The sequence below is a fragment of the Natator depressus genome, chromosome 2 (assembly GCF_965152275.1).
Source record: "Natator depressus isolate rNatDep1 chromosome 2, rNatDep2.hap1, whole genome shotgun sequence".
Taxonomy (NCBI): domain Eukaryota; kingdom Metazoa; phylum Chordata; order Testudines; family Cheloniidae; genus Natator; species Natator depressus.
Genome location: NC_134235.1, coordinates 94,742,515 through 94,768,564, shown reverse-complemented (window position 1 = coordinate 94,768,564; position 26,050 = coordinate 94,742,515). Strand labels below are relative to the sequence as shown.

General features: G+C 39.2%; 1 protein-coding gene across 2 annotated transcripts in view; it reads right to left on the bottom strand.

Annotated features, from left to right (window-relative positions):
* Positions 1-26,050, bottom strand: part of DOK6 (docking protein 6) — a 423,151-nt gene that overhangs the window by 43,232 nt on the left and 353,869 nt on the right. Inside the window, exon 8 of one of the 2 annotated variants that reach the window (XM_074944708.1) lies at positions 22,546-22,619. The exons of the other annotated variant lie outside the window; for it this stretch is intronic. Coding sequence (XP_074800809.1) covers positions 22,546-22,619 — 74 coding nt within the window. The remainder of the gene's footprint in view (positions 1-22,545; positions 22,620-26,050) is intronic. 2 annotated transcript variants of the gene reach the window in all.

Here is a 26,050-nt window from a genome sequence, read left to right as displayed (position 1 = left end):
CAAACCAATGATAGCAATAGAGAAGTTGGTGAAGTTAGATCAGCATTCCAGAAGCAAAGATATATAAAAAGGGAAATCAAGAAAACGCATGCCTTTCTGCAGCTGCCATGAACTGTGCCATATGGGCTGCATCTCCTGAGAGAGGCACAGCATAGAATCTGTCCCTTAAACTTCTGTCTTAAACTAGAACCTGTTGTTGTGTAGACACACACAATACGCATACAAAAATATTCTTAAACTACAGCACCATTCTTCACAAATATTGCAAACACAGAGGGAATTATCTAAGTACAAGCAAACTTTGATACAGCCGAAGAGGAAGACAATAAACACCAGAATTTAAGTGGCTTCCCAGATAGATGAAACTGGGAATATAGTTATACAGAGCTGGAGGGACACTACAGTCCAATTTTAGCTCACATGACTTTGGAAATAGTTTGTCTGATTAAAAAAGGTGATCAAATGCTTCTACATTAAGGCAAAATAGCAGCCTGCAAATATGCAGTACAAAGATTATTGGCTAGAGAGTTTGAACACGAAAGGCAAACCAAAATGAACGTATCTGCTGTTTTTAAGAATTCAATAAAATAACACAGGAAATAAAAAACCAGTAGCTAAACAATTCCCCAAAGTAAAGATGAACAGCAAACAGCTTTTCCCCACTGCTTTTAATTTGTCTTCTTAAGGCGGCATTCCCTGGGAAATAAGACTATTAAAAAATAAGCCAGCAACTATGATGACTTCTCTTTACTATTATTACAGTCAAATGGTATTGAGAATGAAGCTGTTCTGAGAGGTTTTAATATTGTGATAATTGGGCCTACAAATTTACCCTTATTGGGAGTTGAACTGTAAAGAGTGAAGTTCAGAAGATCTCACAAAAATCTGTAACAACAAAGAAAGGTATGAAAGGGACACAGAAAGACTGAATTTGTCCAAACAAAAAGGCCTAACAGTATAATTCAAGGACTGGGTTAAGATCATGCTTGGTAAACAAGAAAAGAGTGGAATCAGAAATCAGTGAACCAAAACTGATGTGTCCGAAACTAGGCCTAGTTGATGGACAAAATAAAAGGGGGGGGGGAGGGGGAAAGGGGGGCTAGTCTGCCCACCACCACCTTTTGGAGTTCTTAAGGAAAGAGATTTTGGGAGAAAAACTGGCTCCACCCCCACCACTTCCTGGGACTCCAGGCCTTCATTATCCTGATCCTGAGAGATGTCCTGACTAGACCGGATCACAGAGAGGGACTTAGATGACACTATCACCTCCCCACCTTCACCTACCATTGAATCCCAAACACAACCTGGGGTGAAATGAAATTGGACTCGAAAAAACAGCTTCAGCCTATTTCAACTAACTTCTTTTCTTTTCCTCGAAAGAACAGTTATTACCATCTTTGATACCATCTAAGAGATGCCAGACAAAGGGTATTTTCCCTTCTAAAAACTCTCTCCAACTAAAGGGAAATGGAACAAGGGATGTTGTTAACATGAAAGCCATAATTAGTACTTTACATTTCAAATGCTTTAACTGCTTTTCTTTGTTTTCTGTATCTTAAATAAAAGGTTAAAAGGATTTTAAATGGTGTATTTGCCATGGTACTAAACAAGCTGAGGTCTCTGTAACCCCACACCTTGTTGAACATTGTTTAATGTTGGACAGTAACTGGATTATGTTACCACCTTTAACTCTTTCTGCCCATATATTCCATCATAATACAACAGTTCTTTCTTGAGCGTGCATCAGGCAGGAACAGCTGAAGTGTGAGATAACTCTGATAGAATGGGCATGTTATAATGACAACATATCAATGCTTTCTACCTCTGGAAGAACAACATCTAGAATTTATTATGCTATAGCTCACACCAGGGATGACTGAATCATCTTGATTACTCAGGACATTGATTCTGCGTGATAAAAATCACCATATTTATACCCCATGACTGTGGCGTACTATTAAATGATCCCCTTTATATAGTCTTCCATCTACTGGCATTTCTTGATTTCTGAGTCATGAGACTATTATAAATACTCAGACGTGCAGTAAAGATCATTTTGCTTTTAATAGGTTGTTTTTTACTTAGTGAACGTAAGCATGGGGTAATTTTTTGCTTAGGGCCGTGGGTTGTTCCTTCCCTATATTATGACTGATCTTTAGTTGAATGAAACCTGGGAGCAGGAGGTTTGGAAACTGCCTTTACATGCCTGGGAGCCTCTGACATCTTGGGTGATGTCAATCCAATCCAATTTTGACACAGATGACTTTGAAAATATTGTATCTGATGAAAAAGGTGATCAAATGATTCTACATTAAGGCAAAATGGCAGCCTGCAAATAAGAAGCACAAAGTGTTGGCTTTAGGTATTCATCACAAAGGCAAATTAAACTTAAATGAATGCATCTGGTATTTTTAAGAGCATGTTGAGGACAATCACAGGATAAAATGGGGCTCTGTATGGACCTAGGGGGTCTGTCTTCCCAGTTCACTCTCAAGGCCTGGAGCCAGTGGATGGCCAGAAACTGAATTTCAAAAACATTTGGGGTCTTATTTAAAACTTAGGTGACATTCAGGATTACTGGGAGAGGCATTGAGAGAGAGTTCTTCACCCCTGCAAAGGTATTTCCCAGAAAACACGTGCAAAACTCTGTGGTGGCAGTGTGTGATCTAGGCAGGTGTACAAGGAAGACACATTTCTGAAGGAGGAAGTGGTTGGGTGGTCACATAGGTAGCGTCAACAGGCAAAGAACACAGCCAAAGCGCACAAATCAAAACCACACCATTATCACTAAACAGTTTTTGTAATAGTTAAACTAAGAAGCAGTAGCAGGAAGGAGCATTTTGAGACGAGCACAGTGGCTCAGGCTTCTGCCAGCCAGGGATTTTTTGTTTTGCTTTGAAAATGAATTTGCCTTTAAAAAACAGTAGGGATGTGTCACAGTGTGTCATGTTCCCCTCTTCCCCCCCGATGAAAAATAATTTTCATTTACTTATTTAGAAAAACCCAGAAAACAGCCTCCCTTCTTCCACACATGCTCTTCAGCCCAGTATGTGACACACAAACGACAAGAGTTGCAAGCACCTATTGTGTCTCAGCAGCAGTGATTCTGGAGGAGACAACTTGCAAAAGATGAGAACAATAATGAAAGACCAGTGCTGGCCTTCAGCCCCAGATGCAGCAAACACAACAGCTCCTCCTTTTCTCAAAATGCAGTACAATCCTAAGTGCACTGGGTCTCATCCTTTTGCCCAGATGGAGAGTCTCTCCTGTCACATGGCTTTGCATCAGATCTACCTTCATAGTTCTTTTAATAACACTGCCTTTGCCTAACAGGAATCTAAATTCTCCTGAACTTTGTGTGTCCGGAATTATGAAACCGGTGAGCAGGAATTCTGATCTGATATGGCATGGGGACAGGGGAGAGAGAAAAAAGGAGATCTGTGCCTACCTTAACCTGACCTGGGGTTTCTCAAGATTGTATTGCTAGGAGATTGGGGGAAAGCAATTTCCAAAGTTCTGATCACCCTGGCTGGAACGTTATATAAATGCTAAGGTGTTGTTTTTAGATGTAGTCATAGCAACACAGAGGGGCTCCCTCTTTGTTCTCTGATCATCAGCAGGGAAGAAAGAAGCAGATGTTGGCTATATTCTGCCCTGCCACAAGGGAGGGGAGCCCCGGGGTTCGCAGCATTCCAAGGAGTAACGATAATTCTACTATCCCACCTGCCACTCTCTCACTATTTGCCTTTCCCCCAGCTACTGTGTCTCTTCATTTGTGTTATGCTCCTCATCTCTAAATTAAATGACTGTAAGGGCTTGTCTACACTTACTGCACTGCAGCTGTGTTGCTGTAGCGCCTAGTGAAGATGCTACCTATGTTGATGGGAGGGCTTTTCCCATCGGCGTAGGTACTCCCCCTCACCAAAAGGCAGTAGCTATGTCGATGGGAGAAGCCTTCCCAGTGACATACCACTCTCTACACCAATATAACTACTATGGACTTTCCACACCCCTGAGCGATATAGTTATACCGACATAGGTTTGTAGTGCAGACCAGGGCTAAGTGTTTGTGTGTGAAAGGGGTGTATGTGATGTGGAGGACAGTGATGATGCTTGTGATTAAAGTGGTTGGAATAGTTGTTAGCAATGGTATTCGTTTGAGTCTGGCCCCTTTACTGGCTATCAAATTCTGATTTCTGCTGGTATATTCAGTGTTTACGGTTATTTGTGGAATAGTTTTGACAAATCATTTCCAGCTTGTTGATTGTTTGTGAATTGTTTACCCTGGTATCATTATTTTTCATATTCCTGATTCAGCAAAGTTTTTAAACATGCAATAGCTTTAAGCATATGAATAATCCCATTCCTTTCCGGCATAGTATTTAACCATGTGCTTAACTTTAAGCAAGTGCTTATGGTCCATTGAGTTCAACAAGACCAAAGGACATAGTTTGTGCTTTACTGACTCAAACCCAACTTGGTTTGTGCAACTGGTCATTTAAGTCATATGGTACTTTTCTGTTTCCTGATTGGATGAGTTTCATGACAGGTCAATAATAAATGACAAATAATGAACAGCATACTTTCATTTTGAATTTTGGACCAATAATCATTCATGAATCTCAGAATTTGCATACATTTTCACAAACAACCAGAGATTATCCAAACATTGCTGAATAACAAATAACATCACCCCCAAAAATTCAGCACTTTTATTAGGGAGTGATGAATCCATTTTGTTTTACTATTTGACCAACTCTACTTTTGCACTTCATCAGCAGTGGCCAACCTATCACATTAGGAATTTTGCATTAAAAGCTGAGTGCTATTGTTAATTAATGAAAAATTTAACATTTAGTATTCAAACTTTTTCTGGTATATTTTGGTTTTGTTTTATATTGCTTCTGTCTTCTTCGTATTTTTTTCTGAACATTTTTTGTAAGGTTAGTTTTATTTCATAGTTCAAACATCCAAATAATTTGTGACATGGTAAGACTCTTCTGGCATTGCAGGTTCCTAAAATGGAGTCCTCTACATTTAGCAAGGGACTCAGCAAAAGAAGGATGCTTTATAACATGCATACTGGTTATTTTTGAGGAAAAAGAAGAGAGTTATATAGAAGATCGTAAGCTGTGACACACTGTTAAACATTTTATTGCACGCTATATGTCTTGCTGAGCCTCTCTGGCAGTTTTCCTGCTTTTATATATCCTAAATAAATCCAAATTCTTTCCTGGTGTTTTGTGATTTTATTTCAGCTGGAACATGGTTGTTACCTTAAAACATTTTAGTCTCTTATCTCCATTCATCACAGCTGGTGCCGTGTCACATGGCTTAGAAGAATGTCTCAGGGTCTCATGCCAATCTAGTCACCTGCTGAAAATTGTGAATTTAAATGAACTATATTGCGGGCTGATGTATGCCTCACTGGTATTTGCTTCATACATCAGTGAGTTGCATCATTTGGAAAGAAGCACCTGAATGAGAATGAGCTAAGCAAATTAAAATAAACGGTATTAAGTTCAAGTATTTTGAATAGATTTTCATGCATTTTAAATATTATGGGGCAGATCTTCAGATGGTGTAAATTGTCATAGCTTCACTGACGTCAGTGGAACATAACAGTTTACACCAGTTGAGGATTTGCCCCTTATTTCTGTTCAGATCTCTAATGAAGAGGCCTAACTTTTCTTCCTAGTGTTAACTCTTTGAAAAAATAATGATGGGATAAAGCATGTGTATTCTCAGGTTGACTCATCACTCTGTGCACTTCGTAAGTGTCCCCACATGGGCAAAATTGATAAGATAATTGATTAAGCACCAAGTGATTAACCAATTAAAAAGGTCTTTCAGCTCCTCAGCTCAGGACAGTTAAAAGAAAGACAGGAAGAGAAAGGAGAAGAGTGGGTGAAGGAGGGGCACACAGCACATTGTAATTAAAGCATACAGTGATGAACTATGCAGAAGTGTATGAGGATTCTTTGCAGGGAGGAATCCAGGGTGAGGGAACCCTACTCTGTGACAAATGGGCTCCTTACATTTCCAATTCTACTCCTTTCAGGAGTCTGATTTGTTTTGCATATCCCCAAGTTACACCTCACTTAAAAACTGCTTGCTTACAAAACCAGACATAAAAATACAAAGGTGTCTCAGCACACTATTATTGAAAAATTGCTTACTTTCTCATTTTTACCATAGAATTATAAAACATAAAGTAATTGGAATATATATAGTACTTCCATTTCAGTCTACAGTATATAAAGCAGTATAAACAAGTCATCGTCTGAAATTTTAGTTTGTACTGACTTCATTAGTGCTTTTTATGTAGCCTGTTGTAAAACTAGGCAAATATCTAGATGAGTTGATGTGTCCTCTGGAAGGCCTCTGCGTTCCTCCCGGGGTTCGTGTACCCCTAGCTGAGAACCACTGGTCTAAACTCTGTTCACTAGGTGCAGTGTCTATGGTTCATCAAGAACACTAACAGTTTGCTGCAGTAGAATACTACTGATGCACACCTGCAAAATCTTCTCTCTAGCATGTTTCAGATATCAGTCATGCTTTTTTCCCATTTACCCTACTTTATCAAGATCCATTAATTTGATGTCGTGATGCTTGACCCTGATACTAAATTCATGAGCTAAATTTCATTAGTAGATAACACTTTTATATCCACTTCTTGGTTTGTTTCAACTTACGCTGGACCATTCAGACAAAGTCTGTAGTTTACAAGGGACAACTTGATGCATGCTTACACAACTTCCACTGTTAACTATTGGAAGAATTCTGACTGGTTTTTGCCCCTTGTTACTTACAAATTAAATTAAAATGGAGTATTTAAGCACTGAACCAGCCACAGTTGCCACTGCCATTAGGTTTCTCTCTTACTTTTGACATTTACAAACACTCCCTCACACTGAAGGCCTGATTTTGGTCTCACACCCGTTTTTCAGCAGTGTAACCTCACATACTTCATTGAGTTACTTCCAACTGCACAGGAGTAAATGGATACTGACCTTTGAAGGGAAAGCCAGTTCAACAGCAACTAATACAAAAATACATTCCACAGAAGTGACACTGCTTGTATGCAGTCAGAACCTCATTTACCAAAGCACATTGGCTGTTTTGCTGCAGTCATACATGACTCACCTCTAAGTGTACTCGAGACCCTGGTACATAGCAGCATGACAGTGAAGTGTAGCAGCAAACTCTGCCTAATCCAATAATTGGGACTCTGGCCACAACTTCACAAAGCAGCCAGTTTTCCTTACACTGTCCACTGCTCAGATAATTGGTCTGACATTTCATTTCTCTCTTCTCGGAGACACAGTCAGGCAGAAAACCCATTCTTCTAGAATATGCCTCCGGCCCAGAGTAACAGGGCAATTATGGGTCTCGGCTGAGTGGCTGGCATGTTTTCCAGTACCATCAAGGGCTACTTTCCACTTCTTTATTGGTTTAAGGAGAAATAAGGCAGGAATAAAAAACAGTGCTGCTTCCCTAACACACAAAAATTGTCAGGTAGCCGAATGCATGTAAAAGCAGCTCCTCAATATGTTATTTATTTAGGTGTGAGGTTTATGCAATTGCTTCCTTTGAAAAATCTGACACCTAAACAATATTGTTTGCAATTTGTATGCCACTAGGGTTAAATCATTTCAGATAATGGACTGCAGGCAGAAGGAGATTAACACAGAGTTTGCAGTTTTGAAAATGAAGGTCCATTGTCTCCTCCCGCCCCTATTTCCCTACCTCTGCCTTTCTTTTTGGACCCAGGAACAGGAAAACAGAGCTACAGAACAGTTCAATTACAAATAGTGCTTCATATCTAGATCCTTTTCAATTTATCATCTCTTTTTTTCCATTTAGCAGAAAGCTGGTCTTTGAGAATCTTTTCAAGGGACTATAGGATTTCTGTTAAAAGTCAAGGTATCGATTGTGGTATCTTAGCAAATAACACTCTGATCTTACAAAGAGCTTGTGTCACAAAAATATTTGTGTTATATGAGACTGGAATATTACTCTTGTTGCAATAGAGATTGGCTCATACAGAGCAATAAAGCTTGTGACTCAACTGCAGCAAAGAATCATCTTTTTCTATCACGGTTACCATCATATAGTCTATATCAACTGAAGCATCACAATCTCATTATGAGAGCCTAGTCATAACCTGACTGATTTTACAGTCAAGAAATCATAACTGCAATGTAGTCCAATAACAAGAAACTTCTAAAGATAATTAACTTTGTGGCAGAGCCATTACAGTAATTTCTTTGGATAAATAACATCCAAAAAAGAAAAAAAAAAAAAAAAAGAAAACCTTGAAAAAACTGTGGTTTCCTGTTATAAGTTAATATGCATTCTAGGCTGAAAAGAAAAATTGTAATCACCAGGGGGCAATCCAGCACTTCCAGACATGATCATGGCCAAGGTCCATTCGATATATATTTACACACAAGTGTGTTAGCTGAAGTCATATTCTTTAAACTCATAAACACAACAAATATGACAAGTAAATTATTTGAAAGTTAAACATACTCTGTTTCTCAAAATCAAAGGGGAGCCCAATGGGAAGTGTTTTGTTAGGTGTGTGTGGTGTCGTGGGGTTTTTCTAAAATGTTTAAAGACTTTATTTTCTTTATTGTTGCTGATATCTCCTAGGACAGATGGTCTCAAAAAGACATCCTTCCATTTAGGCTTCTGCTGGACTGAATTTATCAGACAATGAACAGTCAAGACATATGCCACCTGGCTCTGAGCTGCGATTCGTCAAACTACAGAATTGCACTAGGTGAAAATCTTTTCAACACTGAGGACTCTACTGGCACCCTGCAGGATAAAAGAATGAATTTCCTGCAGATTTACTACAATCTCCCACAGAAGGACAGCAATATATGAGCTTCTTGCCTGGAAAAACTATGCTGAATAGTAGATTTTGAAAGACCATTGTGTTGGAGATTAAAGAGACAGACAGACAATTTCAAATTGGATTTGAGTGCCTGATTGAGATTTATGAACTAATCTTACAAACTCTTACTCATGTGAGTAAATCAATGAACTGAACAAGGGTTTAAAGATCATGTCCTAAAAGCTCATTCCATTTAAAAATCAATGGAGATATTGGAAACAATAATGAAAAAGAAAGGCTTTAGAACATTAGACAGACAGATAAACACACAGTACTGAGACGATCACAGTATTCTTCAATTAGAGAAGCTGCCTTTGCTAATCTTTGAAATAACTTAGTGGGCATAACTGTGATATTTACCATCTCATAGACCAGAGGTGAGCAAACTTTTTGACCTCAGGGCTACATCGGGGTATGGAAATTGTATGGCGGGCCACGAATGCTCACAAAATTGGGGGTAGGGGTGCGGGAGGGAGTGAGGGCTCCCATTGGACGTACGTGCTCTGGGGTGAGGCCAGAGGTGAGGAGTCTAGGGTGCGGGAGGGGGCTCCGGGTTGGAGTACGAGGGGGGGGTGAGGGCTCTGGGGTAGGGCTGGGGAGAGGGGTTGGGCCAATTGTTGTTGGACGTTATTATTAAGAAAACGTGATTAATGATAAAATATGGAGCTTTCATCTGCACATCACTCATTTGAACATCCAGATGGCACGTATCTTAAAGTAAGTCCCTTCTGCCCACTGGATTGTGTGGATTAAATTGGTGATTTCCCTCCAATTTCTAAAGGAGAAAATATTCACAATACAAACATCACTACCATCATCAGAACTAATTTGTGTCCTTGTTGGAAATCTTAGCAGAGAGACTAAAAACTGGCAGGTAGATGGAACTACTCTTCCAAACCAGGAGTTGGTGACTTTAGTTCGGGGTGATGTATATTTTATCTTTATAAAGTTTGGCTATATTTCAAGAGTATTTAATTGAACTTTTCGTAAGATCATTTTCTTTATTAAAAATTCTGTGAACGTTTTCTGAATCATGTGATTTTATTTCATTCTTACTATTTTCTAAAAGAAAGGAGAGAAATTTAGGAATTCTGGTATGAACAGGAGTTTTCCTGATGAGCTTCAATAAGGATAAGTGCAGGGTCCTGCACTTAGGACGGAAGAACCCAATGCACAGCTACAGACTAGGGACCGAATGGCTAGGCAGCAGTTCTGCGGAAAAGGACCTAGGGGTTACAGTGGACGAGAAGCTGGATATGAGTCAGCAGTGTGCCCTTGTTGCCAAGAAGGCCAATGGCATTTTGGGATGTATAAGTAGGGGCATAGCGAGCAGATCGAGGGACGTGATCGTTCCCCTCTATTCGACATTGGTGAGGCTTCATCTGGAGTACTGTGTCCAGTTTTGGGCCCCACACTACAAGAAGGATGTGGAGAAATTGGAGAGAGTCCAGCGAAGGGCAACAAAAATGATTAGGGGTCTGGAACACATGACTTATGAGGAGAGGCTGAGGGAACTGGGATTGTTTAGTCTGCAGAAGAGAAGAATGAGGGGGGATTTGATAGCTGCTTTCAACTACCTGAGAGGTGGTTCCAAAGAGGATGGTTCTAGACTATTCTCAGTGGTAGAAGATGACAGGACAAGGAGTAATGGTCTCAAGTTGCAGTGGGGGAGGTTTAGGTTGGATATTAGGAAAAACTTTTTCATTAGGAGGGTGGTGAAACACTGGAATGCGTTACCTAGGGAGGTGGTAGAATCTCCTTCCTTAGAAGTTTTTAAGGTCAGGCTTGACAAAGCCCTGGCTGGGATGATTTAGTTGGGGATTGGTCCTGCTTTGAGCAGGGGGTTGGACTAGATGACCTCCTGAGGTCCCTTCCAACCCTGATATTCTATGATTCTATGATTCTATGAAAATGATATGTTTAAGTTCTCTATGCTGTTAATCACTGATTCACTATAGCATGGAGTTTTACAGATCAAAGAGCTTGACGATAATTAAATGATGTCTTCCTGTCTAAAATCACTTCTACATTTCCAGTGTAGTTAAATATACTGGGTCCAACTCACGCAAAATTAGATTAGAGATGTGTTTTATGTTGTTTGGCTATTTAAAAAAAACATTTAACATCATAATGCAGATGCAGCAGGAAAGACACTTTGGGACAAACTGTTGAGGTCCCACTTATTTTACTGGCTTCTCCAGCCTCTCACAGGATCCAGATCCAATACTATAAATTACAATTTTTCTTAGTTTTAGAGCGAGGCCACAGTTACATCTGCCTATAACTGACCTGGAAAAAGCATCTTTTAGGTCACCTCGTATGTATTCATCTGCTCCCATTTGATATATGTTTAAGTTCTATTTTCTCATTCAGGAATACCTAGAACTGCCCTTTGTTCACAGACATTGAGACAAGTGTGTTGAAATGGGTATGTGTGCGAACACCATATGGAAAGGGTGTCAACTCCATGAATGTTCCGTACTAGTAATTAAGGTACCTTATTACCAGATAGTGTACAAAATAATACACCACTGGAAACATGGAACCATATTCCTGATTAGTGTTAAACAAGCAAGAAAAAATGTAAACAGGAAGGGGGTGTGCAACATTATACTGTGGCAAAGCATTTTTCGAATTAAGTTCTTTTCATAAGAATAATTAAGGATCTGGAAACTCTCTATAACAAATTACATATATGAATCAATTTATCCATCACTGAAATGTAGTAATCTGCAGAGTGAAACAAGGCAGCTGTTTAACAGTGCATAATAAGATTACATAATAATTAAGGGCAGAAAGAAGAATATAATACCTAGCCATGGGATCAGGCATTATTAGTTTGGTTTTGGTATAAATTCAGTTCTTGTTTAGATTCATGTCCTGTAGAGTTTAGAGTATTTTATACTTTCCAAGTTTCCCCTTTACTTGTGACACGATACAGAAAAAGTAATAGTCTCTTTTATGATTATTAATTATTATGACCCATTATTCTAGAAGTGGGGGCAGGGGAAGAGGAAGTTAAATAAAATCAGACACAACAAACTTCAGGTTTAACATTACTAAAGAAAATGTTTTATAGAAACAGGCACCCCCTCCCCCCCAAAAAAACAACAACAACAACAACAACAGCAAAAAAACACAAAAACACTCCCAGCATTGACAAAATCCTGGGTAGGCCAGTTCAAAGCATTGCCCACATTAACTTAAAAATATGTGGAAAACCATTTTCCATCCCTGGGAAAAAGGGACTTTTGCTGGATCTTATATCCAACATGGTCTGAAACTAATGCAGGACTGTGCAAAAGAGTCCATAGTAAATAGACCCCCCCCCAACCTAACAAAAAAGCATACAAATGTGAGATTTGGCCCATTTCTATACATCTATCTAATTGACTGCTGGGACAGAACAGAAATAGTCTGCTGGAATTTTGTTAGGACACTAATGTTAACAATTCAACTCTTGTGAAAAGTGTTATGGATTTTTAAGGACTGCAAATGGTCAGGACTTCAATTTTATATTTCTTTCAAAAGATGATATGCTTTCATTGCATTGTTCTTATGACCATGCCAGATATTGTTGAGCACTGGTTCAGTACCAAGTTCAAAGAATGCTGCATATTCAATTACCAATAGCATTTCTTGCAGCACCTGAATATATACTATGGAGGCCTCCAACCTAAGTACAGACCAATCTGACCCTAATTAACTTGTGAGATCTGACTGGATCAAAATACAAGCTGATGTAGCTGCAGAAAATATAAGATTTCCATTATTCTCTAACACATTTTATATTTTGTAAAGAAATGGCAGGTATTTGCAAAAAAATGTGATAAAATTGTGTTGGTTTATTTCTTTTCTCTATTGTATGACTTGCGATATATCAATATATCATGGTATGAAGTTATTTCTGCAAGAGTGTTTATATTACCTGGATTTATCATCTTGGATAGTGATTTGAGTGATTTTAAGCAGCATCATGATTGCAATTTACCCTTTCTGATTACAAAATGGCACTCTGTCTCTGTGCCAAGCTTACAAATGATTGTTGAGAGCCCCATTTGGAGTTTTTTTTTAAACTGCAGCCTGTTAAATGCATTGTTTTGATAGATCACATGTTAGACATTACTTTGATGATAGAAACTGCACTTACTCATTAGCCATTAACTGACTGGGAATACTGGAAACAACTAGCATTCTTATCATGAAAGTGACCTTTCATGAGAAGTTTTCTGAGAGAAGCTTATTGGTCTAAGATGGTCTACATTGGTGGTCGCCAAAGTATGAGAAAAATGGATCTTGCACACTCACATTTATGTGATTAATTTATCATGCACTTTTCACTGCCTTCCCTGCCCTCTGTCCAATATTCATCTCCAGAGATTTATTCTAAAATCCTAAACTACTATGAGATTTTATAAATCATCCCTACTGGAGAAATGCTTCTTTCTTATCGACACAAATATTGAATTCCTCCCCTTTCTCCCTCCCTTCCCTGTTACCCAGGCCTAAGGCTTAGGATGGGAAAGTTTCAGTCTTAAGGCAGTAGCAGCTTCTCTCTACCTATACACTGACTGTAATCTCTTCAAGGCCAGGAACACATTTTCTTGGATTTCGGTACAGCATTACATGGAGTGTTGGGGCATAAAAATATTAATAAACGTAGCCAACAAAGTTCCTTAATGTGGTCCATGGCTGCCTGATGTTCTATGTCACTATGAAGCCTTTGGAAACTACAAGTCCCAGCAGTAAGCTCCACAGAAACAGGTACTTAGCTAATCTGGTCCATTTTACAGAAATTACATACATCTCTAGGGTTCCTGGAGAGCTGGTAACATGGCTATTACTTGGGTAAAATTTGGATGCCTCTGCTCTAAGGAGCTGTTTCAGTTATTTCACAACTATAATAAGCTTATACCATCAAGCCAAATATTATCAGCACATTTACTCAACGTTTATGATTTTACGACACTTACGGGTATATTATATCATCTCACTGCAATTTTGTTATTTTAAGGATGACAGAATTTCCCATAAAGTGAAATAATACACCAGTTTCTTAAAATAGATGTTCAATATGTGAACAAAAGCATACTTGATTTGGAAAAAAAACCCTAGGCATTAAAACCAGTATTGTCAGCATCTGAACATTAGTATTTCTGGGTTCACTCACCCTTTCTTCTGAGCCTCTCATCCCTGTAGTTTATATTACTCAGACAAAGTAGCTGAATGTGCTGTGTAAAAGGTCTTTACCAGCATCCAAAACCTATTATTGTCCCATGTCTCTACATTTGATTGCAGCACATATTCATGCTTTTCAGCCCACACAGTGATTGAATTATAATTCTATTTATTATAGTTACCTGAACAGGAGATAATCACAATATGACTCAGGATAATGTATCTCAAACACTGATGATGATGTATTCTGAAACTCAGTTCAAACGTCTTTTTTTTTATTGATAGTAACTTTTAATTTTTAACTTATTATAGAAAGAAGCTTCTTTTCTTTGCAAAGTTAAAGGTAATTAGCACAGGTAAAAATAAAAACAATTTAAAAAAAACACACAGGACAAAACTGATTAATAAATACCCTGGTGTTCTTCATACACTGAAATCTATGAGTATAAGCTAATCTTTTCTGAAATGATCAATAATAAGGTTTTATTTGATCTCAAACACCATTAGTTATTTTTTTTATATTAATGTTCTACTTCCTTGGCATGTTAAATGTACTCTTGAAGTGAACAAAGCTGTTCTCAGAACAAAGGACTACTAAAAAAAGACCAAACACTGATCCAAAAAAAGTGGTCCAAGATTATTGCTGCTAACAGAAAACCAGTGATAAAGAATATGGATATAATCAAGGAATTGAATATATTAAGTTAAAAGGTATTACTAATAATTTTAGCAAATAGGAAAAGAAAATGATGAAAATGTAGTTCTTGCTAAATATAATGTGGGAAGTTAGTTACTATATGTATGCCTCATGGGAAAATAATGCTATAAAACAGATCAGTGTCACACAGGAGACAACCAGTTTATATATTAAACCACCTTGGAAAGAGTAAAAATGTCTGTATAGTTTATGAAAGTCATTATATTCATAAAAAAATACTGAAGCTAAGTCCCCAATTGTCTCCTATCAATTCAATGAGCTGTTTTATAGGTGAAAGATTAAAATATACTTTAGAAATGGAGCTTATTAGTTCCTCAGCCTTTCTATAAATATTATTGATGTCTGTTTAATTCCTGGCTTGTGTTGCCAGCTCATGCTTTTCTAAAGGATATAACAAGCCAATATTACCCTTGGAGAGTTGCTCATACCTATAATGCTATAGCACATGTCACAGTGTCATTAGTGCCAATATGAACCATCACCCATGGATCCTTTCCCATCAGAAACCTATCCAATCTTAGAGTGACATCTCATGTCTTGGCTCCGGGAAGGCAGCACACCATCCTGTTTTCCATCTGTCCCTTGCCGAATGTTCTTTCGCTTCATCTGAGTGTCGAATATCCAACAAGGGTTGTCTGTCTTCCTTGGATGGCTGGAGAAATCTTTGCAGGCAAGCTTGATTTTCTTACAGGTTGGGATGCTATCTACATGTCTGTCCCATATATTCCTTGGATCTGTTGGAACGTGAGTAGTAACTTCCATTGTTTCCACACTGATGAGTTGGTATTGATTTGAAACTTCTAGCAGTGTGGAATTCCTCCTGCTTCTTTTCTCTCTGGTGGTCACAGCCTGCCTATCCTGATCTGTCTCCAGCCATGACCTCTTGCCTGTGGTGGTTACAGATCACCAGACCTCCTTTCTGACTTCCTCTCCAAGTCCTTGGTGACCAGCTCCATTCTTCCTTGAACCTGGTATACTGGTGTTTCCCAGCCCTGGCTGTCTAGGAGCTCCCCAGCTTCTCTGGTTCTCAGTAGTATCTTAATGTGCCCCTCCAATTCAAGAATCTTTTCCTCCAGCCACTAACTTGCACTTCATGCAAAGGAAATCCCTTCTGGCTTCAGACAGCAGAGAGAACATGGCACATCCATTGCAGACCACTGCCACTGTTCCATTGCTGGATATCTTGACACAACACATAACACTGAATCTGGAAGGAAAGCCTGTCACACTCTCTCTGCACCTCTCTGTTAGCTGCCGCTGTGTGTGACTCTTTAAGGAAACTATTACATTAAATAACCTATCTTCTATAGGTCATAGATCACAAATTGTCCATGGTCAATAACTACAAAGCAAGCCTTGGGAGACAATTTATTGATCCATTGAGATCAGTAGTCAAATAGAGGTGAAATTAACTCATTTCCTTCTTGCTTCTAAAATGCTGCCCTAAAGACCAGAACTAAAAATCTTTTTCCTATTAGCCATGAAAATAATCTAAGTGCTCAAAAGAAGCTTCAACTCTGCAAATGGGTTGCTGGTGAGTATGGAAGCAAGACTGATTACTTGCTTTTTGAAAACTCATCTTTACAAGAAAGAACTGAGAGCTGTCAAGCTTTTCAATTATTGCCAATTTGCTTTAGTCTTTCGGAAGCAGCCAGAAATTTTCCTGAAAATGATGGAACTGGAATTTCACATTTATTCAGTTGTTAATGGTAAAAATTTTTCCTGAGGAACAAAGATCTTTGTATGGTAATGCTTTCAGAATCAAACTATTTAACACCTGTGTTGGTTAATGACCAATATTTTCAGTAGTCATTCAGCACAGTCTCAAACACAGGATGAGAGAGAACAAAGATGATGATGATAGACAGGAATTATTTACAGTACATTGCCTACTTCTCATTGGGCAAAATTTTAATTTTGGAGGTGAGCAGACAGTTCCCAATAATTTCCATGGGAAAATCCACCTTCTTTCAGAGGGCAGAAACTGGCCCATATTCTGTACCTGTACAATGATCTTATTTTACAGCGTATTCCTTCAGAGAACAACTTCATCTGCTTAAGTATACTGAGGGAAAGAAACTAGTGGCAAGAGATTTCTTAGAAAGGTTAGTGGGAGGGAAGAAAGCTATACCAGAAATCCAACCACAGGTTGTTCATAAAGATTTTGAACAATATATTCCAGGCTTTAAAGGAGATAGCTTGTACATACAAACAAAAATGTTTAAAAGCAGGAGGTTCTTGGAACAATCAGCACTATTTTGTAACGCCTTTGCCCTCTCCTCTGTCTGCCCTACCCGGTGAAGAGTTGACAGCCTCCCGCAAGGTATTAACAGAGGCGTTCCTTGGGTAGGGCGAATCGGGGTGACCGCTCTGGGCCCCGTGCTATGGGAGGCTCCCCGGGCTGGTGTGATTGGCTGGCACGGTCAGCCCCAGAAGAGATGAATCCATCACTTCTGCCCCGGGCCCCGCACCCTCCTAGGAACGGCCCTGGGTATTAAGCACCTTCAGTTCCCACTGATGTTGATTTCAATGGGAGCCAGGTGCCTAAATACCTTTGAAGATCTGGGTCTTACCCTCTTTGCAGGATCAGGCCCTTAGTGAATATATAGGGGCAGATCCTTAGCTGATGTGAATCATCACAGCTCCATCAACTTTGCTGGTGTAATACTGATATACAATAGCTGGGGGTCTAGTACATAGGGTTTGGTTTTACAAATTATATTTCAAACACTCACTGAAAAATACTTAATGTTTACTACCAATCTTGATAAATAATGCAACCTGAAGTCTTGGTTATGGTATCCCTAAACAGAGCACCTTCCAGCTGTTCAGCTCAGTTCTCATAAACAGCCTAAGTTAGTAACTAATTGCATCTCAAGTCTATACAGTTTTCTTGTTATAACAATGCACTAGGGCAAAAAATGGCAGTAACTAGGAAGCTTTAAAACTGGGACTTATTCCATACATCAAAGGAAGCACAAGCAAATTACCATGACAACTTTTAAAACAAGAACTTGTTACATCTAAGGTCTGTATTAATATCCACGCACTGAGTACTCTTTCTGTAAAAAAGGAAGTAAGTACACATTTTTAAATAACTATTCAAATGAAGATACACAACTACTGAGCTTAACAATGTTCAGTAATATCATTCAACAGAATGGACTTTCTTCCCTCTCTCTATATTCTTTATCACATGACACTCAGAACAAATCCTATTCACAGGAGTATGATGGCTCCACTGTTTACCTTCCTAATGGCAAAGTCCTGTCAAAGGTACTTATATTTCAAATATTAACAGTTAAAAGGTGCCAAGTTATTATAATTCTCTTTCACGCTGGGCATCCACATCAGGAAACTTGCTTATAATCATTGTGACTGAAGTTGTGCATTGCCACTGGAAATCAGACTCCTGACTACAGAGGGGCAGGAAATGTGGCCTTTGCAGCTTCATGAGACACTGCACTAAGTATGTACCACATATTTTGGAAGTGACAGAATTTTCCATTTAGCTGCAATGCCAAACTGTCAATTTTGTTTCAAAGCACAGCATGACATGTCCCAAGCAAAACAGAAACCAATCTGCAAGGTAAAGGAAATGTTACAGCTACTAGACTATTTAATGAGGTTTAAATGAGAAATTATTACTTGGAGGTTTAACTAAATAACAATATGTATGGAAGCATATAGCACATAGCATACAAATAATAAGGACTGAAATATAACCAAGCATATTTCTGATAAGGTGCACATGCTTCTGATGTGTTCCATGGAATAAGGGTGAAATATGAATCTTTTCAGCATGCATGAACACAGAGGGCCAGACAGAGTAGTCGCACCAATTTAGAACAGATGAGGATCTGGCCCTCATTTGATCATGCCACATTACTGAAAAAAATCAGATTTAGTTCTTGCCAAGTATCTACATTTCTAAGAAGCATCAGTAATGGGCACTTATGGCCAGTGAAAAATGAAATTGAGTGGGAGAATGAAAATAGGCGGTGGGAATGTTTTTAAAAAGGCATATACCATACAATAAATACCACAGAAAATGGGTAGATGGGCTGTGACACCTACAAAGTTTTGTTGGAGATGTCAAAATTATGTCAGTAATGTTATCGCCATGCTTTGGGATTGTAAAGTCACAAAAGAATATTTGGAAAAGGTGATGGGGACTTTATGGCTAATCCTACTGTACATTAAATGATACTTCTGATCTGAAGAACTTTTAACTGAGGAAGGCAATCTGGATGCAAGTTGGATTAAGATGTCAGATAGAATAATTAAGAGTCTGAAAATACAGTGCACCACCAACTGAAGTAGAATGTCTGGTGGCTAACCTACCTTACTCATGGCATTTCTTGAAGGAGCTATTTTGAAAATATACAGTAGGGGATATTTAAGCTATGTCTGCACTTGGAGTTGGAGGTTGAGTCCCAGCTTGTGTAGATATGCTCATGTTAGCTCTCCTCAAGCCAGCACACTAAAAATAGTAGTGTAGCTGCAGTAGCACAGGCAGAGGTGATAGGCAGGACATGCTAGCCGACCTGAGTATCAACCTGACCAGACCCCAAGGGTACGTGCTGAGGGTGGCTAGCCCATGCCGTCACGCACTGCTGCCAATGCTACTATGGCTACACTACTATTTTTAGCACACAAGCTTGATGAGAGCTAGCACGAGTATGTCTACTCAAGCTGGGAATCACATCCCCAGCTGCAAGTGCAGACACAGCCTTAGTACATACGGAAACTATTTTTGGGTTACATCAATAAATTTGGAATTAATACATGAAAATATGCAATACTGATTTCATTGGAATGATTATTATATAGTGAAGGTACCTCCCACCTTCAAGTCACATTTTATTTTGTTCTGCATTATATGATTTGATTTTGTTCTTTGTGTGGGCTTAGAGAGTGAGATAATAACTGGGTTGTGAGGTATCTGGGGGATGACTAATAAATCTCTCTTCGTTGTATGCTCTATTTGTTGTTAACAACCTTGGCAAAAACTCAATATTGAAAAAGAGCTGAAACAATCAAACATGTCAATCCTGAAAACACTTTTTTTTTTCCTGAGGAAGAAAACAAACAAGCGTGCACACACACTCACTTATCTACTGAAAAAAATATTCTGCACTTATTTTCAGTAACATTCTACTAAAGAAGAGATACCATTTGCCTCTCTAAAAGCCTTGGTTTCACACAGTCATTTCAAGCAGCTGCCAATCCATATTCAGTTTGTGTGTGTATTCCTGACTGGTTGTCTAAGGACAGCACTCTGCTGCTAGATGAGAGACACAATGACATTCGTGGATTTGGCCACTTGCCTCTTGTGTCTCTGAAAGCTGGGAATGCTGTGTGAATGGTTAGAAGGTGAGTCATATTTCACCTTTAATAGTGACATCTGTTTACTCTTCTAGGGTCAGCACAGACATGATCCAAAGCAAGCTCTGTCTATCACTTCTGGATGAAAAATAATGCAGCAGCAGCCCAATGTGCAGGGAGGTACAAGACTTAGATTTCCCACTGACTAAAGCTGTTTTCAGGGAGATAAGGGGATGATCAGTCCCCAGCCACTTCAGACTGAATATTGCATTACTGACACTCTGTGCAATGGCATGGACCCCACTCTGTGGGTATTAACTTAAACTGCAACAATGTGGGTTTGGGGCAATTTCATGCTGGGTAATGGTACTGGGAAAACAGCCATTTCCATGTGTCTGTGATGATATTCTCAGTCAGTTCATTGCTTACACGGTAGCTGCAATATTAAAAATAATTCACCTTCATTTAAGGGTTCTATCATCCTAAACAGTCAAGAGAATACATTGTTATTAGAGAAAAGGCACCTAAATCTGTATATAAAAATTATACAAAAAGACACATTCCTATCAAAATAATAGCCCACCTTAATTGATTTGTCTCATTAGAGTTGGTATGGCAACCCCCATCTTTTCATGTTCTCTGTATATCTATATCTATATCTTCCTACTGTGTGTATATCTATATCTATATCTTCCTACTGCATCTATCTATCTATCTGTCTCTATATCTATATATCTTCCTACTGCATTTTCCACTCCATGCATCTGATGAAGTGGGTTTTAGCCCAAGAAAGCTTATGCTCAAATAAATTTGTTAGTCTCTAAGGTGCCACAAGTACCCCTCGTTCTTTTTATCAAAATAAAGATCAACTTCGGTCAAATGCTCTGACTCATGTGTTTCAATGCACAAGTGATCAAAAGTGGCAAATACTACTAATGTTGAAAAAATATATGAATATGATATGCCATAAAAGGAATAGGTTCCCAGCTGGTATAAATCTGTATAGATCCTTTAAATCAAGTGAGCTATGTAGATTTGTATCAGCTGAGATCTGACCCCTTCTATATGAATAACAACACTTTTCTCTCTGATCTGGTTGAGAGAGAAAATCTGATATCTTTTTTGATTCTAATAATTTAAGTAAGCAAGATGAGTAAGCACCCTACAGACACGACAGTGCTGCCATTTAAATGCCATTTTTATCCTCTCACAACAGTTTTACATTGGTGTAATTACATTCAAGTCAATGGAGTTATTCCTGATGTACATCAGTGTAAGCAAGAGGAGAATCATGCCATAGAGGATGACTGCTTAAATACCCTTCCCATTTAAGATTTTAACATGTTGTAAACACGATTGCAAAAATTATGGCCCAGATCTTTAGCTTTGGATGAGAATCATGTGGGTAGTTGGAGTATAAAAAAAAGGTGGCTTTAAGCCACCTTTACACTATCCCAGTCCTTGGATATCTGTGTGCAAGTCCAATCCTCCAGCATAAATTAGAGAAGCCTGATGACTAACAGACCCCAGGGTCATCCAGGGATCACTGGAGTACAGAGAATCCCCGATACATCCCGCTTTCCCTGGAAAATACTCCCTACAGTGGCTACAGGGAGGAAAGTGGTGTACAAGCCATTATGTTGTCTCTGAGCCACCACAGAATCCCCATATACTGGGAGAGGAAGCTCCTGTGGTTATGCTTTAGAGTCTCTTGACAACAATGGTGAAATGCAAAGCAGCGACACTATAATTGAAACTCAGACACAGGTATCGAGAGCACCCACAGTGCTTGTCCTCACCAGAAGCCATTAGCTAACTTCAGGTTGTCTTCAACAATATATGATGTTAAAGGAAAACAAGCATCTTCAGAAACAGATATATGAACAAGCAGAACAAGAGATGGACAAAATACACATACTTGATCAAATAGAAGTGCTTCTATTAAGGCACAAAAAGGATGAAAAGCTGCTGAGCTATTTCTCAGAATTAAATACCTAATCTGATGAGTGGAGAGTAATGAGTAATGAGTAAAGACCGAATGAAATGCATTTCCATTTCCTAACCCAAAACTGCTAAGCTTACTTATGGTAAAATGGCTGTAACATCAAAAGCTTGGTGATGATAGGACTGTCATCTCACAAATAAAAGTCCTGCAAACTGCTGAGACACTGATGAACAAAACAATGGCAGTAATGGAGAAAACAAGCGCCAAAGCCTGTCAGTAATCATCCAATCAAACACACACTGCATGTACAGTAATTACGATGAGAGCATGCTTTTTCAAATTGAAGTTCATGCTTTGGTGTTTATGTAAACAGGCTTTGAATTTCATTTTCAGCACCCACATTGTTCATGATCATTCTCAGAGGCTGAGATTTTGGTGGATGATGAGTGAAAAGAGAAAAGCATATTGTACCTGCATCCCTGGTTTGATATCATCAGTCCGTGACCAAGAAACCAGGAAATCTGACGACTCTCCCATAAGACATCCTAATGTAGTACACAGAAATCTTATTTAAAAACAAGCATCATTTGTATTTATTCAAAAATGTAGGCACATTTATGGAAACAGGGCTGCCATTTGGTCACATTTATGTATGTGTTCAGGAACAAAATATTGCATTTTTTTATATGTTTGAATACACATGCAGAAAAGTAGCAAAATGAGGTCAAATATGTAGGTATGCTTGATGGGGTTTTCTTTAACTTCCATGAAAGGTCATCATAACTATTCATGGAAACATTAGAACTTGTATACATTAGCATACGGTAGAGGGTAAAACTGATATAATTTGATTAATATAATACAAGAACAATGAGCAATGTTGTGAGCATGAGGATATCTTTATTTTCTTAAGAAACCACAACCAATACAAAAATGTATATAAAACACACTAATTACAGATGTCAGCTTTGATTAGTCACTCATTGTTTTTTGATCAGTTTAGACTGGTTACTGGGTGGTCATTCATGAGCTGGCTTTGCACCTGCACAGAGGAATAAAGAGCCCCCTTACTCACCTGCACAGCTATCTGCATTGCCAAACCCTGCAAAAGGGTGGAAGGAAAGCAGAGAATGGCAGACTGCTTCTTCCTCTCTCTGGATGGGGAGTGGACAGTGAGAGAAAGACAGTGAGTGGAGCCTTGGCTCCACCCCATAAATGCAATTGTGGTAGTATACCGGTCTAGTAAAAGAGCTGGTACAGATTAATTCCCTCACCAAAGGAGAAGCTGGCACCCAATTGTGACTCTCCGAGTCACAGTCTAATACCTATCCCTGCTCCTGGGGCAGTGTAACTATGCACTGTCCCTTACTTGGGCTGGATTGAAAGGTGGTAATCCAGCCCACTGTGAGGCCATGTGTACACTACCCGCCGAATCGGCGGGTAGTGATCCATCTATCGCGTCTAGTGTAGACATGATAAATCGATCCCCAATCGCTCTGCTGTCAACTCCAGAACTCCACCACGGCGAGAGTTGGAAGTGGAGTCGACGGGGGAGCGGCGGCCGTCGATCCCGCGCCGTGAAGATGCAAAGTAAGTGATTCTAAGTCGATCTAAGATACATCGACTTCAGCTACTCTATTCTCGTAGCTGAAGTTGCGTATCTTAGATCTATCCCCCTGCAGAGTAGACCAGGCTTTAGTAAAATGACCATACTTGATGAGACATTAGGGCTTTTGCTGTGAACATACGCATCCTTGCTATGTTACTTATCACATGCATGACTCGACAAAATATCATCAAAATGCAATCTCCAATTTCCACCATACTCATGGGGACATAGACAAAATAATTTAAAAATCAAAACCAAGTGATTAAAAGCACAAAAACCCCAACCCAACTCAACCAAAAACAGGAAAAACACTTTCAATTTCACCCACTCCTCCAAGCTTGAGTCCTTTGCTTCCCTCAATCAGCAGTTTCTTTCTCTACAGAGGACTCGACCCAAAAAAGCTTGTCCCACCAAAAGTCACTAAAGTCCAATACAAGATGTCTTAAGTAGCACAAAATTGTTGCTTATTAACTATAGTAAATGGTTCTTTAATCTACGCTCCGGGAATGATGCTCTCCTTGGTGTGTGTGACTTTAGAATGTTGCCAATGTATTAGGAACATTGTATTTAGAGCTGGGCAAATAAAGGATTTTTCAAAATGAAAGGTTTCCGATCAGTTCAGCAAGCCAAAATGAAATGTTTGGATTTTGGAACATCAAAATATTTTAGTTGGATTGAAAATGCTGAAATGAAATATTTTGTCATTTCTGAATTGAAATATTTTGGAACTTTTTGTTCTATAAAAAATTTGAAGAAAACATGTTGAAATACCAAAATTTCCTACTGGATGGAATTTCTGATTTTCACTCCATTTTACTTATGACAGTAGAGGTCACAAACATGCAACATTGTTTGTGCAGAAAAGAAGTAATAGTAATAAAACAAACAAAAAATCCAGAGTGGGATGGCTCAGAAAATGGCAGGTGTGAAATCTCTTTAAATGTTAAAATAATGGGTACAAGATTCTCCTACTTTCATACTGTGAAATGCCACACAGGTCTTTGGGGGGTGGGGGGAACTATTTTTCCAGTGACTTCATTTAAAAATTCCAGATATCTGACTTTCCTTTTAAAAAAATAATTAAAAAGTTGAGGTGATTTTCTGCACATGTTGCCTTCCTCCCCTCCCCTCAAAAGAAGTAGTCATGCCAGAACTAATAGGGAAATAAAGTAATTCAAAAATTATGTTCAGAGTTGCACCTTTCAGGAGTCTGTACAGAGGGAGGGCAGGAAGCCCCACAAGCTGAAGGGCAGGAGAGGGAAGTAGTCCAGGGGAAGGAACCACTAGTTCAAGCAGTTTACTGCTATCCCTAGGGCCCTTGGGCTGGGACCCGGAGTAGAGGGCAGGCCCAGGTCTTTCCCTCTCCCCTCCCCTCCTCTAGGACACTAGTGGGGCAGTTAATACACCAGTTCTGGGGCGAGAAATGGTGCCCTGAACCCTCCCCAAGAAGAGAACGCGCGAGACCCATCAAAGTAGTGCTGGCAATTTGCCACACGCACATTAAAGAAACTAGTTAAAAATCCATCAGTTGCTTGATTTTTGAAGCAGCCATTCAACATAGAACCATTTTTGTTGCACTTCTTTTTTTTATATATTCAAAATACCCTGAGAAATTGCTAACAGTTAATTACAGCTTAAGTAGTTTCACTAAGGTGACATTCATTGTGAGAAAGAGTATTGCAATCAGGCCTTAAATGAACACAGAACTTTCATATTTGACAACCTAATAACCTTTTAAATACCTTACAACTTTCTCCCTTGTTTTACATGTATAAAGGAAAAGGGAATATTGATGGTTTTCAGCTATCATGGTGATAAGGGCCATACAGAATAGATAAGAAAGTAATGGGAATTATTCTTCCAAAAAACTTGATTTAAAAACTCAATGGGAAATGGAAAACTGTAAGGATCTGGGAATGAGAAAGTCGGGCAGCTGATGTTCCTACAGAGCTACTGGGAGGCCATGCAGGGGCACAGCCAGGGAGCACTGTGGAAAGTAGGCACCACAGGAAATACTGCCCAAGAAACCTAGAGTGACAGCACCCTGCGGTCCTCTGGTTGGCCAAGCTCCCAGGAAGTTGTCTGGGCAACCACATAGACTTTGGCCTGCTGCAATGACAGACTTTGCTTGATCTCCTGATCTCTGGTTTCTGATCCAAGCCTGATTCTGACCCTGACTCATGTCTCCCAGTTCCAGCCTGGTACTATTTCTGATCTCTGACCCCAGCTTGATTCTGACCCTGACTCTTTCTTATGGGACCTAGCTCTTCTGATTCCTGCAACTCCTGCTCAGTGACTACAGTCCCTGCTGTGCAGACCTCAGTCCAGCTGTGATCACTAGGCCAGACCACCTATACCCCTGTTCCT